The 15,875-nt window shown below is 40.5% G+C and overlaps 1 protein-coding gene across 5 annotated transcripts in view; it reads right to left on the reverse strand.

Moving 5' to 3' along the window:
* Window positions 1-15,875, reverse strand: part of RHBDD1 (rhomboid domain containing 1) — an 85,185-nt gene that overhangs the window by 61,960 nt on the left and 7,350 nt on the right. For all 5 annotated transcript variants that reach the window (XM_084639788.1, XM_084639784.1, XM_084639785.1 and 2 more), the window contains exons 2-3: window positions 2,086-2,604; window positions 1,033-1,165 (exon numbers count right to left, since the gene is read on the reverse strand). In XM_084639788.1, the coding sequence (XP_084495914.1) occupies window positions 1,033-1,165; window positions 2,086-2,518 (566 nt within the window). In that variant the 5' untranslated portion in view covers window positions 2,519-2,604. The remainder of the gene's footprint in view (window positions 1-1,032; window positions 1,166-2,085; window positions 2,605-15,875) is intronic.

The raw sequence follows: 15,875 nt of genomic DNA on the forward strand, positions 1-15,875 counted from the left end.
TAGACACACTGAAATGTAGTATAGTGCAATTATAAAATTTGTGTTGGTCATGTTAGAAAGCTTGACTCTATGCCTGCAATGACCTTGCACAAGCTCTCTGCCAATTTAGTGAAAAATTGTGGGTGAGTGGGTGTAGGAATGTTCAGTAGCTCTTCCCTGTCTCCTAGACTGGAGTTCATGACAGCAGTCAATAGTAAGGCTAGTAAATTGCACAGGAATTTAAACATCACTAAGAGTGGAGATTTAAATTCTCCGTCTCCTCCTTTCCAGCTCAGGGAACTTTTCCTAAGCTATACTACCATTTGATTAGGGAGTGTTTTTTTGTGTGTCTCATGTTTTTTAACCACCCCCTGAAGCAGGTAAATGGTGTTCACAGACTGGTAAAAAAAATTAATATTTGGTGGGTTTATCATTTTCCATTATGGTTAAGAAGTTATAAAATATTCTATGCCCTAACACTGTTGATATATAACCAATTTTCTAGAAATTTGTAGAAAAGGAAGAAGAGGAAGATTCTAAACCAAAAGAGGGATAGGATGGGTTGGGAGGATTGATCATAGGGTAGAATAGAGTCATGTGGCCAGTGAGGTTGTGGTTTAATTGGTGTAGGGTTTGGGAGAAAATGGGATAAAAAGAGATAGATGGGGGAGAAGAGGGGACTGGCACTAGGAATGAACAGTAAAAAAGTGACAGATGGATAAATATTTGTTTTTGCCTGCCAAGCCTTTTCATGCAATATATCCCAGTTTTTCATTCTAACAGGATAAGTGAGTAGGAAAAGGAAGGGTAGTCCCTTCTTTTTCCCAACCAAAACACTTCGCAGTAACCCCCAGGAGCAAGGTGTCCCATTTTTTCCTCTTTGACAAGCACGATCAACCTACAAGGTGTGGAGGAGAGAGAGATGCAGATTCTACCTGCAACTCCTCTATTTATTTTGGGTACCAGATGTCATTGCTCATATGTCACAATGTATATATACCTAAATGGATCCAAAAAATTATGTGAGACCTGAGACTGATTTAATTAACTTACCCTGGGGAACATAAATGAATGGCCACAAGCTCCAGCCAACAAGCATATCTTCTGGATACATGAATTCCCATGATGTTGCTGGTCCCTCCTGGGTGATGATGATTGTTAAGGACTTTCAAAGCAAATAATACTCCTAAAAACAATAAAAAAATCACACCAAGAAAGAAATAGTTGACTTCAGATGATGTGAAAAACTCAACTGCAAAACAAACAAAAATGGCTGATAACATCTGGGGTGTTTTGAGGAATCCCTGAACTTGGGGCCAAGTATACTCAGCGCTGAGAAATGAAACTGGTCAAAAGCCAAAATAAATGACTGGGTCTGATTAGACAAAGATACTGCAGAATGTTAAATAACCAGGGCTGGTAGAAAAATCTGAGCAGCATCTGAGGACAGAAATTGAACCTTTGGTTAGAAAATAAGTAGGAAGAGTTCTAGAGATAAATGAGACACTGGCTTTTTGAATAAAGAGAGTGGAGTTTTTCCTCCACAGCCAGTATCTTTGAGGACTAATAATCTAAAAGCTAGTGGCGTTCTCTGTCTGCCCTGTGCTGAAAGCACAAGAGCAGCAATCTTAAGATTACAAGTATTCGTAACAAAAACATTTTTCAGTATTTGCTGCTGACTTTGATTGTGCAGAAACTGTAAACTTAAATATATAATAGAAAAAGAAAACTATTCACTTTACAATAACTGTAATTCGACAAAACATGTTGGCCATATATATCCCACTCTTGGTGTGCATGTACTACATGCATTCAAGTTTGGAGTCTTTTGGCCAGCAGTGTAAGTTGAGGCTGGACCTCTGTTCTGTGAGTCCTCAAGCCTCCACCCAGAAAATCTAAATTCAAGTGCATGGGCACACACGCACCAAGAGTGAAAGATATACATATGTATGAACAAGCACTCAAAGAAGTAGTGATGGATATTACCTGTTCTAATCCATGTTCATCAGAAAAAATATTTCCATTTTCTATATTATAAAATTTTACTATACTGAACCTATAAATGTGCACTTCACTAAATTAACCTGTACCTCCTGAATGCCTTACCTGAAAAGCCTACGGCACAATTCATTTTGTATGAAGGGTCATTCAGAAGTCCTGCAAGTGCAAATTCCAACACCATGTACACAATGCCAATCAGCACTGAAAATACTGCAATTATATACCCAAACAATATGCTTCCAAGCTTATGTTCCAACTTTATCCCCTTCCAAAGCAAGGAGACCATGTTAAAATATAAATGCCAATCATCTGCATGGTGAACTGGCGCAAGCAGCAAACGTTGCCAGTCTTTCTGGTAATAACTTTGGTCTACACTGATACACACTTTCAGCAGTGGTTTCAGAGGCTTCAAAAAAAGAAAAACGTTCAGTGCTAGGGTCCCAAGTGTTACAGGTGGAATGTTTTCAAGCCCAAATTGAAATACTTGAGAAAGTAGCAAGATTAGTCCAACATCTACTCCTCTCTGTCTTCGCTGCATAATCACTTCTTATTCTGGGAAATTATAGGATTGTTCCAATTTCCAGTCTATTGTTGGAATCCAGAAATACACAAGTTTAGGAAATTCTGAAAGAAAAATAGATCTATATTAACTGACATACAATTATTTTATCAATAACTAATCAAACACACAAGGGGCATTTTCAAGCTCACTGGACGTTTTCTAAAAATACATGGAATATTCTGCAGAATTTTCTCAACTGTAACAGATACATACAGCACAGTTAAAGACAAAAATACAATTTACTTTAACGAAGTTCAAGCACACAAGTTGACCATAAATACAGGATGATGTTCTGCATCCTTGTGTAAGGTCTGAGTTAAAGGACTTTGCATAGTAGATTCATAAAGGCATGAAAAAGAGAAAGGAACCTGCGAGAACAGCTACACTTTGCATCTCACATCTCTATGTAGGGCTGTAGTTGATCTATGCTGTTCATGAATGTGCTAGCCATGTTTCCACCTCCACTCTGATCTACTCACAACTAACTTGTGACCCCAAACTGTCATGAAGGAGTTGGAAAGTTCCTCTCTATGGTCTCAACATTCTGGTATTCCATTTTTAGTTTTCCATGGCCCTAGAGGCAATCACAGTACTTGAGTCTCATTCTATCTGAAATCCTCTCACTATCTTTTCTTTCTAAATTTTACAGATATTCAAGAAACACTTTAAGAATGGTAATCTAAATGACTATAAAGAAAAGGAGTACTTGTGGCACCTTAGAGACTAACCAATTTATTTGAGCATAAGCTTTCGTGAGCTACAGCTCACTCAAATAAATTGGTTAGTCGCTAAGGTGCCACAAGTACTCCTTTTCTTTTTGCGAATACAGACTAACACGGCTATTACTCTGAAAACTAAATGACTATGTCAGGTTGCAATATAAAAAAAAATCTGCTCATATAGTTAAGTGGTTCCACATAAGAACTTACTTTAAAAACTGAGACTATTAATGTAGTTCTTGGAAAAACCTTGTAGGGTGGTGAAAATACATACTTCTTTAAGCTATAGCAGAAATGAGCCGGGGTGAAAGTAACATTCAACACTTACTGGTACGGTGGCCAACTCAGCCCCTGGAAGGGGCAGGGCCTTGGACGGAAGGGGTGGGGCTCAGTGTCCCCCAGCCTGCCCAGCTGCACTGCCTGGCCTGCAGCACCCGGGCCTCCAGCAGCGATTTAAAGGGCCCAGGGCTCTAGCCGCAGCCCTGGGCCCTTTTAAAACACCGGCCCCAGGGCAACTGCTCCTCCCCGGCCCCGGCGGCGGCCTGGGAGGGTAGAAGGGGCAACGATGTTAAAGCACTGCTGCAGCAGCGCTTTAAGCAGGGTCCTTTGCCACAGCAGCACTTTAATGTCGTCAGCTGAGTATGGGCTGGTACCGGCGGCCACTTTTTACTGGTATGCCATACTGGCTTACTTTCACCCCTGAAATGAGCATAAAAGAACAGTAGTACAAACTAGAAATAAAAATTCCACATAAGTATACTCAATGGGAGAGATTCTTGCTCCCTCTCTTCCCCATCAAGTAAAATGATTTAAGAAACGTAAAAAGCTCCAAGAGCCCTGGGTGTGTCTGGGGGCAAAGAAGGAGGAGAATTCTTCAAGCACGGGAAACTGAGGAAGACAGTCACAGGCTGTCCTTTGAGGACTGTTGTAAGTCCTGGTGTACGTGTAGCGTTGCAGAGACTCTGGAAAGCAGAGCTGCCTATAGGCAGGTGGGGACGGGCTGTTACAATTCTGACAACTCCTCACGGCTTTCTAAATTACACCGGGGGGCACCCCAGAATCAAGAGGGCACGTGTATGGTTTAAAGTCATCCTTTTCCCCCACCTCCTGGGGTGTGTGTTCTGTACAGCACCTCTAAGAGATGCAGCACAGAATTGCACCCAGTATATGTATTAATCTACAGAACCAGGAACAAAGATCAAATTCATCACAGTCAACCTCATCTTTCAAAATTACACCATGAAATCATTTCCATGCTTTCCAAAGTTCTTATCTCAACATAACAATACTCAAGACATTTTCCAGATAAAAACCATTATTTTAAAAAAATGAATATTTATATATGATATAAAAGTAGCAGTGGCTTATTTTGGTTTAGCTTAAGTCTGTATTTCACAGCTCTGCATTATTAGAATTGCGAGCCTTATAAACCATTGCAATGGGGAAGAATTCCAGCTTCCTAATGGGACCCAGCACTTGCTAATATTCTTGGAATTGCCAGAGATAAGCCCTGTTTTAAATGTAATATTTTTATTTTCAAAGAAGTTATCTGAGGTAATTTGAGAGTTTATGGCTCCCTCTCTGCTCTCTACATATTTGGATTCATGATGTAGTGACCTCACGCAATAACCACAGTATTATCATTAAAGCATTTTAGTGTTTGTGGTTCTAGATTAGACATTTTACAAGACATATTAAACGTTTTCCCCCTCATGGAATCACTAAATGGAAGAGCTAAAGCTGTTTCAGTTTTTTAACCATCCATTTCTTATCTCAATATGTTTGGATTTCTCTTAAATGCAATCTCAACTTTGAATTTCCTGGGTATATAACACTTAGGCCTAGAGAGAAGTACAATTTTACTTTTTTTTTTAAAACACGTAAGTTACTAATACATACTCTCACCTTTGCATATATTTTTGCCTGGGATTTACTGAATAGTTTTAAATTATTAAAACATCATACATGAACACAATACAAGAAACCCAAAGAGAAAGAAACCACTCACTAATTTCTAACAATCTGAAGATATGTAGTATGAACCTTAATAAAAAAAAAAAAGTTTAACTTTTACAGGCAGATTCACTTACACTACAGCAGGCAGATTCTACCAGACAGTTAAGCTTGGTTTACATCACAAAAGGAGCTTAAAGCAATCAAAGTGTATTCGGTGAACCAGGCCCTTGTTTTGCAATTGACTTATTGGTTTAGATTAAATGGCTGTGTTAGTGTCATTACATGAAAGAGACACAGGGAGAACCCAGTCCCTGGATCCCAATGTCCATGTGCTTTACGGGCTCCCCCTGTATTTCTACTTAAGTTCCCCTGGCAGTGCTGCCTAAGTGTGCAGTGGAACTGAGGTAGCAGCACTATGGAGAGTCTCTCAAGCACTGATGCTCTAGCTAGCATGCAGTGAAAAAAAAATTATATATAAAAAAAATCTTTAAACAGTCAATAAACCAATGAGAACTTTTGACACAGGCCCAATCTCCCTCTACTACTGAGTCACTGAAACCAACAGAACCATTGCATGCAAAATAGCTGCAGAAAAATTATAGGGATTAGTTAGTTACTTGAGGCATCACAATGGCTCATTTAATAGAGTTACCTGAGATATGACCTGAGCTTGCCTGTAGCCTGTACTAGATGCAATCATCAATAATTTGACTTAATTGCAAACTAATTACTTCAAATATAGTCTATGAACAAGACTTCAGTTAACTACATGAGAAATTTGAAGTGTCTGCATTATTCCCCTGACAATGTCATTCAGGACAGTGAAGTACCCTTACTTATGCTGGCAAAAAGTCCACAAAGACCCAGATCAATAATGTCACAGTAACACATGCACCTGCTCCTCTGTCCCCTTTCTGGTGTCTCTGAGTGCACTTCCCTCAGGTGTTATGCCTTGTACCTTTACCTCTCCGGAGGTGGAACTCTGCGATTCTACTTTTAGACTAGGCCATGGGCTGCAGTACCCTATGTATCAATTGAGCTTATCCAGGAGGTCTGATGGGTTTCAGCACCTGGAATTTTTCTCTTTGGGAATCTGTGACTAGTGGTGGATATAGTGACCAAACAATCTTTTTAAACCCAAAATATTGTTTACTTTAACAGTAGGCACAAAGCAGAAGACATAAAAGGCTTTCAAAACAACACCACAATATATAAACACTCTTACCTAAAGTCTTACTATCCCCAATGGTAACCCACGCAGCCCTGACTTCTTCAGACATCCCTAAGGGGTGCCTGTGTGTCAGTCTAGTTCCTGTTGAACTCCTCTCTGAACAGTCAACCCCTTTTGAGACAGAGTACCTTTTTAAAACTACTATATTTCTTTTGATCTTCAGGTTCTCAGACCATGGTCCAGGTCATCAAAACCAGTTCTGCAAATTGGCTGGAGTAAGGACTTAGAATCTTAAGAGTTAATAGTTTGGGCAAAGTGTCTTAAATGTAATTAAGTGTTAGCTGAGAAGTGGCTTATCTTGAGCCATTCTTCTTCCCTTCCTGCTTGTTCTCCTTACAGTTCCCCTTAAAGTAAACCAATATATTCATACAGTTAACACACTCAATTACCAGGTCAATACATACTACTCATAATTTATTACAGAGCATGTCCCTCACAGATGTTTACAGTAATTTCTCCAAGAACATAATATAAGAACAGCCATACTGGGTAAGACCAAAGGTCTATCTAGCCCAGTATCCTGTCTTCCGACAGTTGCCAATGCCAGGTGTCCCAGAGGGAATGAACACAACAGGTAATCATCGAGTGATCCATCTCCTGTCGCCCATTCCACGCTTCTCGCAAATAGAGGTTAGGGACACCATTGATGGACCTATCCCCCATGAATTTATCTAGTTCTTTTTTTAATCCTGTTATAGTCTTGGCCTTCACAACATCCTCTGACAAGGAGTTCCACAGGTTGACTGTGTGTTGTGTGAAGAAATACTTCCTTTTGTTTGTTTTAAACCTGCTGCCTATTAATTTCATTTGGTGACCCCTAGTTCTTGCATTATGACAAGGAGCAAATGACACTTCCTTATTACTTTCTCCACAACAGTATTAATTTTATAGACCTCAATCATATCCCCCCTTGGTCATCTCTTTTCCAAGATGAAAAGTCCCAGTCTTATTAATCTCTCCTCATATGGAAGCTGTTCCATACCCCTAATAATTTTTGTTGCCCTTTTCTGAACCTTTTCCAATACATCTTTTTTTGAAATGGGGAGGCTACATCTGCACACAGTACCATAGATTTATATAGAGGCAATATGATACTTTCTGTCCTCTTATCTGTCCCTTTCTTAATGATTCCAAATGTTCTGTTCGCTTTTTTGACTGCCACTGCACATTGAACGGATGTTTTCAGAGAACTATCCACAACGACTCCAAGATCTCTTTCTTGAGCGATAACAGCCAATTTAGATCCCATCATTTTATACATATAGTTGGGATTATGTTTTCCAACGTGCATTACTTTGCATTTATCAACGTTTAATCTGATCTGCTATTTTGTTGCCAAGTCACACAGTTTTGAGAGATCCTTTTGTAGCTCTTCGCAGTCTACCTGGGATTTAACTATCTTGAGTAGTTTTGTATCATCTGAAAATTCTGCCATCTCACCCCTTTTTCCAGTTTATTTACGAATATGTTGAATAGGACTGGGCCCAGAACAGACCCATGGGGACACCACTATTTACTTCTCTCCATTCTGATAACTGACCTTTTGTTCCTACCCTTTGTTTCCTATCTTTTAACCAGTTACCAATTCATGAGAGGACCTTCCCTCTTATCCCATGACCGCTTACTTTGCTTCAGAGCCTTTGGTGAGGGACCTTGTCAAAGGCTTTCTGAATATCTGAGTACACTATAGCCACTGGATCCCCCTTGTCCACATGCTTGTTGATCCCCTCAAAGAATTCTAGTAGATTGGTGAGACATGATTTCCCTTTACAAAAAACATGTTGACTCTTCCCCAAAAAATTATTTTAATCTATGCGTCTGACAATTTTGTTCTTTAGTATAGTTTCAACCTGTTTGCTTGGTACTGAAGTCAGACTTACCAGCCTATAATTGCCGGGATCACCTCTGGAGCCCTTTTTAAAAATTGGCGTCACATTAGCTATCCTCAAGTCATTTGGTACAGAAGTGGATTTAAATGATAGGATACAAACTACAGTTAATAGTTCTGATATTTTTCACATTTGAGTTCCTTCAGAACTCTTGAGTGAATGTCATCTGGTCCTGGTGACTTATTACTGGTTAGCTTGTCAATTTGTTCCAAAACCTCCTCTAACACCACCTCAATCTGGGATAGTTCCTCAGATTTGTCACCTAAAAAGAATGGCTTAGGTTTGGGAATTTCTCTCAAATCCTCAGCCGTGAAGACTGATGCAAAGAATTCATTTAATTTCTCTACAATGACCTTATTGTCCTTGAGTGCTCCTTTAGCACTTCAATCATCACTGGTTGTTTAGCTGGTTTCCTGCTTCTGATGTACTTAAAAATTTTTTGCTCTTACTTTTTGAGTCTTTGGCTAAATGTTATTCAAATTCTTTTTTGGCCTTCCTAATTATATTTTTACACTTCATTTGCCAGAGTTTATGCTCCTTTCTATTTTCCTCACTAGGATTTAATTTCCACTTTTGAAACAATGCCTTTTTGTCTCTCAGTACTTCTTTTACTTTGTTGTTTAGCCATGGTGGCACTTTTTTGGTTCTCTTCCTGTGTTTTTTAATTTGGGGTATACATTAAAGTTGAGCCTCTATTATGGTATCTTTAAAAAAAGTTTCCATGCAGCTTGCAGGCATTTCACTTTTGGCACTGTACCTTCTAAGGATTCAGAAACTGTAGCAATTTTAATTGAAAGTTTTCAAAATTCATGAGTTGAATTACATAGAGCTAGCAAGATGCTCCAATCTTTCAACCAGCATACTAGTGGAGTCTTTCGTTTTGGTGAGTCTCATTCTGCAAAAACTGTGGCAACCGAAAACCTGTTGGTACACCCTTTTGAAGAAGGTGAGCTCAAACACAATTTCAATGACACAGCTAAAACCGATAAAGAAAACCATTGGCAAGGAGCCACTCCAGGACATCAGGGAACTAAAGGAAAAAGAGAACGTTAAAGGATACAGAAGCATAATACATACCAAAGCTGAACTCCACAATGGAGTTGGAGAAGCGTAACCTACCTAAGCTAGTGCAATTCAGAAGAAACTGAAATACAATGTTCTAAATGGCATCAGACCAACTGCCAATGTCATAAGAATGAGGCTCGTCTACCCACCTATGCCCTACAGAGCCATATATCTTTCAGCTAAAGTAGTTCAGCCCTGTCATAAGCCAGCCTCAGAACAAAGAGTAGAAATATAATAAAAACTGTATATTTACAGTAATGTATCTATCATAAGAGATACTGTCAACTGGATATAGTTAAAATCTTTTTTAAAAGTCAGAGTATTTTTCTGCTCCCCTGTTGATGATTAGAATGTGCTCTGAGCAGGCTCAAACCTTATCACTGGAACATCCTCAAGCTTGTTTCTCCTTCCCTTTCTCTCTTTGCACAATCCTACTTGCTACCCATTTTGGTTTTGTTTCCAGTTGCAACACCAAAGCTGTCAAACACCCTCTTTTGCAGAGCCTGAAAAGGGGCTTGCACTTCAACAAAACAGTGAAACTGACTATATTCAAAGTATTACCAAATGCATAATATAAACAAGCTGAAAAATAAGAGAAAAAGAACTGGTTTTCCTTTCATCTGATAAAAAATTGAAAAATTCACACCCTGAGCAATACAGTTAAGCTGACCTAAACCCTGATTTAAATTTTTCCACTGACCTAGCTACTGCAGCTCGGGGACAGGCCTTTCCTACATCAATGGAAAACCCCCTTCCGTCGATGTAGAAAGCATGTACACCATGGATTCTCAACTTTTTTCTTTCTGAGGTCCCCCCCATGCTATAAAAACTCCAAAGCACACCTCTGCCACAGTAACTGATTTTCTGCATATAAAAGCCAGGGCCAGCGTTGGAGGTAGCAAGCAGGGCAATTGCCTGGGGCTCAATGCCACCTGGATCACTGTGAAGCTACAGTGCTCAAGCTTTAGCCCTGGGTGGTGGGTCCCCGGGCTTCAGCGCCATGTGATGAGGCTTCAGCTTTCTTTCCTGGGCCCCAGCAAGTCTAACATTGGCCCTGCTTGGCAGACCCCCTGAAACCTGCTCGCAGCTCCCCCAGAGGGCCCCGAACCGCTGGTTGAGAAACAATGGTCTACACCACACTATGGTAGACATGCTTAGTTACAGCAATCTAAACCTACTTTATTACTGAACGAAAGTATGAGGAGGAGGGGATTAACATATTTGCACACTGACTTCACATCTTTGGCTGATTCACCTTAACTTTCCTGAATGTTCCCATGTAAACAATCCCCAAAATTAACAAAGATGTATTTTGCAAGCAGCACCCTGAATGTTCAGAAGAGACAACGTGATACTCCTTCACCCACATGTAAGCTCAGAATCTGCATATGCTTCAGCACATCAGTTATTTTTTCCTTGAGTTCTTCACGGCCTGTAGGATGCCTAAGTTTTCAAGTTTTTCTAGCTCTGAAGTAGGTCTTAAAGAAGATCTGACCTGACCTCCCATGAAAATAGTAGCATAAATACTGCTGCTTAGAAATTTTATGAACAGGCGAATGGCCACACTGGATCAGACCAATAGTCCATCTAGCCCTGTATTCTGTGACAGATGCTTCAGAAGGAATGAACAGTACAGGGCAACTATCAAGTGATCCATCTCCTGTCATCCAGTCCCAGTTTCTAGCAGTCAAAGACTTAGACACAGCCAGAGCATAGGATTATGTCCCTGATCATTTTGGCTAACAGACATGGATGGACCTATCCTTCATGAACTTAACTAGTTCTTTTTCGAACCCAGTTATACTTTTGGCCTTATTCACTACTCAACCCTAATTCATTCCCTGAACACCGTCCACCTTGCGCCCTGAACATAGGGGGCATGTGGAAAATACAGGATGTGATCAGGTAATTAAAACTACATTAGAACCTCAGAGTTACAAACACCTCGGGAATGGAGGTTGTTCGTAACTCTGAAACGTTCGTAACTCTGAACATTATCATTGTTCTTTCAAAAGTTTACAACTGAACACTGACTTAAAACAGCTTTGAAACTTTACCATCCAGAAGAAAAATGCTGCTTTCCCTTTATTTTTTAGTAGTTTATGTTTAACACAGTACTGTACTGTATTTGCTTTTTTATTTACTTATTTATTTATTTTGTCACTGCTGCTTGATTGTGTACTTCCGGTCCAAATGAGGTGTGCGGTTGACTGGTCAGTTCATAACTCTGAGGTTCTACTACATACCATAACACATATGCACAAGAGGGCCAAGTTAAGATTGCATGGTCAACCTAAATTCTGGCATTTGCAATCTTAATATTCTTTTAACACAGTATTGTTGTAGATAATTTCCAGGGGCTATGGTGTTAAAAAAAGGAAAAACAAATTATATTATATGTAATTGTAACAATCACCACCTCTACCATGCATCAGCACTGCAGCAAGAGACTTCTACTTCTTTTGTTACACCAATAACTAATTAGGTTGCAACAAGAGAAGGCTATTATTTCAGAGAGTGAATGGCTATTGAAACTATATGCTGGGTTTGGGGGCTGTTTGAGGAGAGCCCCTGCCCCACATAGTGTCCCCAGAGGGTGGGGAGGGAGCCACTGGGCCATCTGCTTGGTCTAGGGGGTGGAGCTGACAGAGGGAGTCCCAATGCAGTGTGTGCTGGTTATGCTGATTTTCTGGTGGGAGAGTGGGCCCGGCTCTTTAGAATGTTCAGTTATTTTTGCATGCAGCCAAAATTTTGTTGATAATACAAGCAACAGAAAGGAAAAGGGCAATTTTTAAAAGTTCATAATTCAACTAAACCTGAACAAAATTTCAAGGGGCGGGGCGGTTCTTATCTGGCTCTACAGGGCTGTCTTCCTGTTGAATTTCAAAGACCTGTTGTAAATAACAGAGGTGTTAGAACTTTTCAACAAAACAGTAACAAAAAACTTTATGAAGAAAAGTGGGGGGTAGCCTAAATACAGCAATTGCAACCAGCTCCCCCAATAGCAATATATAAAGAAATGCATCAGAATTTTCAGTAAGAATGCTCTAGTTAATGCAATAGTGCAAAAGTTTTTGTTTCTTCTTAACTCAAGATCCTAAAACTAGAAAGAAAATTGTCTTTTATAATTACAATATATTTCTCATACAGTATAGTTACATTTCATTAAAATGTATGTAGCATGTGTATATTATCAAAACAATGTATTTCACTACTTATATTTAAAAAACAAATTTAAAATAATGTATTGGTATGAAATTGTCCTGTACATTATTGTATCCCTTATCAAATTTATTGAAAAAAAATAGACTAACAGACTGATAGTTTTATACATACTATTCTATTTCTCCCCATCAATTTAAATGAAATACATTGTTTATTTTTTAACATGTTTGGTTTCCCAAAAATTAAAATAAGAATTCTTACAAAAACAGAAGAAATCCCTGGGTCAAAAATAAAAAGCATAGTATAGAATTCTAAGAAATTCCTTATAGAACTCTAAGAGAGTAACCCAAAATATGACAACAAGAAACAGCATTACTTTAAGGTTCAAAATTCACTCATGAGCGTCACATTTAAATTACGAAAAAGAGAGTATAAAAAGTAAGTAACACAAAAAATATTTGGCACTGGTTAGTATACGACAAAGTAAAACACCTTAATAGTGCATGTGAAATGGTGGTTACCACCTCAGTGCCTCCTCATGGCCAAAGGTCATGCAGCAGCACCCTGCCTCTGTTTTTCTGACTCCTTCACTGGACACCAAAGAGCCACCTCACTCTCCCCTTATATCAGGGCGGATCAAAGTGCACACATTCTCCACCATATATAGGCTTGTCTGAATTCTATTTTAATTAATAACGGTCAGTAAATGTACATTTCAACTGACATACAACTCACACACACACACAAAACCCACACATACACACCACCCACCCACCGCAACTGGTAACAGTTAGCACACCTGCAGTGATAGTCTGCCTCCTTACAGTCATGGCCAGGGGTCTCAGCTCCACTGGGCTGGGCAACTGCAGCCTCCCCTATTATATCTTGTTCCCGGATCTTGAACTCCTTTGACATGTAGGGAGCCCCCTGCAGCCCCGCTGACAGCACTGCCCTAACCATACATCCCCCTTAACTTCCTACAACTGTAAAAATAAAAATAATCAAAATTAGAAAAAAATAAAAATCAAGCTCTTCCATGCCTAACCATATGTGGCACAGCATGACTTCTTCACAGATTAATAAGCACTTATTGCCATGCCCAGACACCTTTAAGTAGGTTTATTTGTCCAAACATAAGCACAGACAAAAACAGTTCCTCCACGGATCTTTTGTCCTAGGATTTCACGGCCTGCCCTCCCAGGGGTCTCCGATAATCCTGCTTCTTGTAGCTTCCCAGGCACAGCCAGGTCTCATTCTCTTTCTGGAACACCGGCCCCAGGGCTGTCCCGATTAGCACCTAGCCCCTTATTCCAGAGACTCACCCCTATAGTTAGCTCCCCTCCTCTGAGTTCCTCTCCCCAGGCATATCCTGCGCCAATCACTCTTTTTCTCTTCCCGCCCTCCAACAGGCCTTTATAGCCACAGGTGTAGTCCTACCCCCTTAATTGGCTGAACTGGGCTCACCTGCTCTGACACAGGGGAACTGGACCTGGTCTACTCAAGGGACCAGCTACCCTGTGACAGTGCCTTCGTTTCCAAAGAATTTTTCCTTCCCCCTGAAAATACACAAGACACAGGAGTGCTCACTTTCACAGCAATATCTCTGGCTGAGAACAAAGATTTCTCAGCTATTGCAGAGAAAAGGATGCAGAATAATCATTCCCTTCATTTCAGCACCTACAAAACAGCAGCTCATTTAGGCCCCAATTCGGAAAAGCATCCCTATTCAGTATGGCACTTAAGCATGTGCCTAGGGGGCTTGCATTAATTGGGGCAATACTTGGAAGCATTGTATTGCAATAAAATGGTTATTTCTCTTTCCGCCACATCTCTTACACTCTGTTTACTCCTTTCAAGGTATGTTCCCTTTAAATCTTCCTCTCATTCGAATTCTATACCTTTTATACATCAGCCCTTTATGTCTGGGACAGGTGCCTTCCTTTGTGTCAAAGACCCTTCCCCTCCTCCTTCAAAACACACTTCTTTCGTCTGACTTCACATCCCTAATGTCAATTTCATCATTCTTGCCTGTTCATAACAAAACAAAGAAATAAATACAGAACAGCAATTGCTTAAATTACCTGAATTCTCAATAAATTTTCCTCTTTACCACAGCATTCCATTTTGCCTACTTTATTCATCCTTGGTTCCTCTGGCTTTCATCACTTCTGATAATTATATTAATCCAAGGTCCTTACTATAATAATCACTGTAAGGTCCTTGAAAGCGTGGGCCCCTTACTGAATGAGGGAGGCAACCTAGTGACAGAGGATGTGGAAAAAGCTAATGTACTCAGTACTTTTTTTGCCTCTGTCTTCACGAACAAGGTCAGACTGCTGCACTGGGCAGCACAGCATGGGGAGGAGGTGACCAGCCCTCTGTGGAGAAAGAAGTGGTTTGGGACTATTTAGAAAAGCTGGACGTGCACAAGTCCATGGGTCCGGATGCGCTGCAACCGGGAGCGCTACAGGAGTTGGCGAATGTGATTGCAGGGCCATTGGCCCTTATCTTTGAAAACTCATGGCGATAGGGGGAGGTCCCGGACAACTGGAAAAAGGCTAATGTAGTGCCCATCTTTAAGAAAGGGGAGGAGGAGGATCTGGGGAACTACAGGCCAGTCAACCTCACCTCAGTCCCTGGAAAAATCATGGAGCAGGTCCTCAAGGAATCAATTCTGAAGCACTTAGAGGACAGGAAAGTGATCAGGAACAGTCAGCATGGATTCACCAAGGACAAGTCATGCCTGACTAATCTAATTGCCTTCTATGACGAGATAACTGGCTCTGTGGATGAGGGGAAAGCGGTGGACGTGTTGTTCCTTGATGTTAGCAAAGCTTTTGACACGGTCTCCCACAGTATTCTTGCCAGCAAGTTAAAGAAGTATGGGCTGGATGAATGGACTACAAGGTGGATAGAAAGCTGGCTAGACTGTCAGGCTCAGTGGGTAGTGATCAATGGCTCCATGTCTAGTTGGCAGCTGGTATCAAGTGGAGTGCCTCAAGGGTCAGTCCTGGGGCCGGTTTAGTTCAATATCTTCATTAATGATCTGGAGCATGGTGTGGATTGCACCCTCAGCAAGTTTGCAGATGACACTAAACTGGGAGGAGAGGTAGATACGCTGGAGGGTAGGGATAGGATACAGAGGGACCTAGACAAATTAGAGGATTGGGCCAAAAGAAATCTGATGAGGTTCAGCAAGGACAAGTGCAGAGTCCTGCACTTAGGATGGAAGAATCCCATGCACCACTACAGACTAGGGACCAAATGGCCAGGCAGCAGTTCTGCAGAAAAGAACCTAGGGGTTACAG

This window comes from Lepidochelys olivacea (genome assembly GCF_965140295.1).
Source record: "Lepidochelys olivacea isolate rLepOli2 genome assembly, chromosome: 9".
Taxonomy (NCBI): domain Eukaryota; kingdom Metazoa; phylum Chordata; order Testudines; family Cheloniidae; genus Lepidochelys; species Lepidochelys olivacea.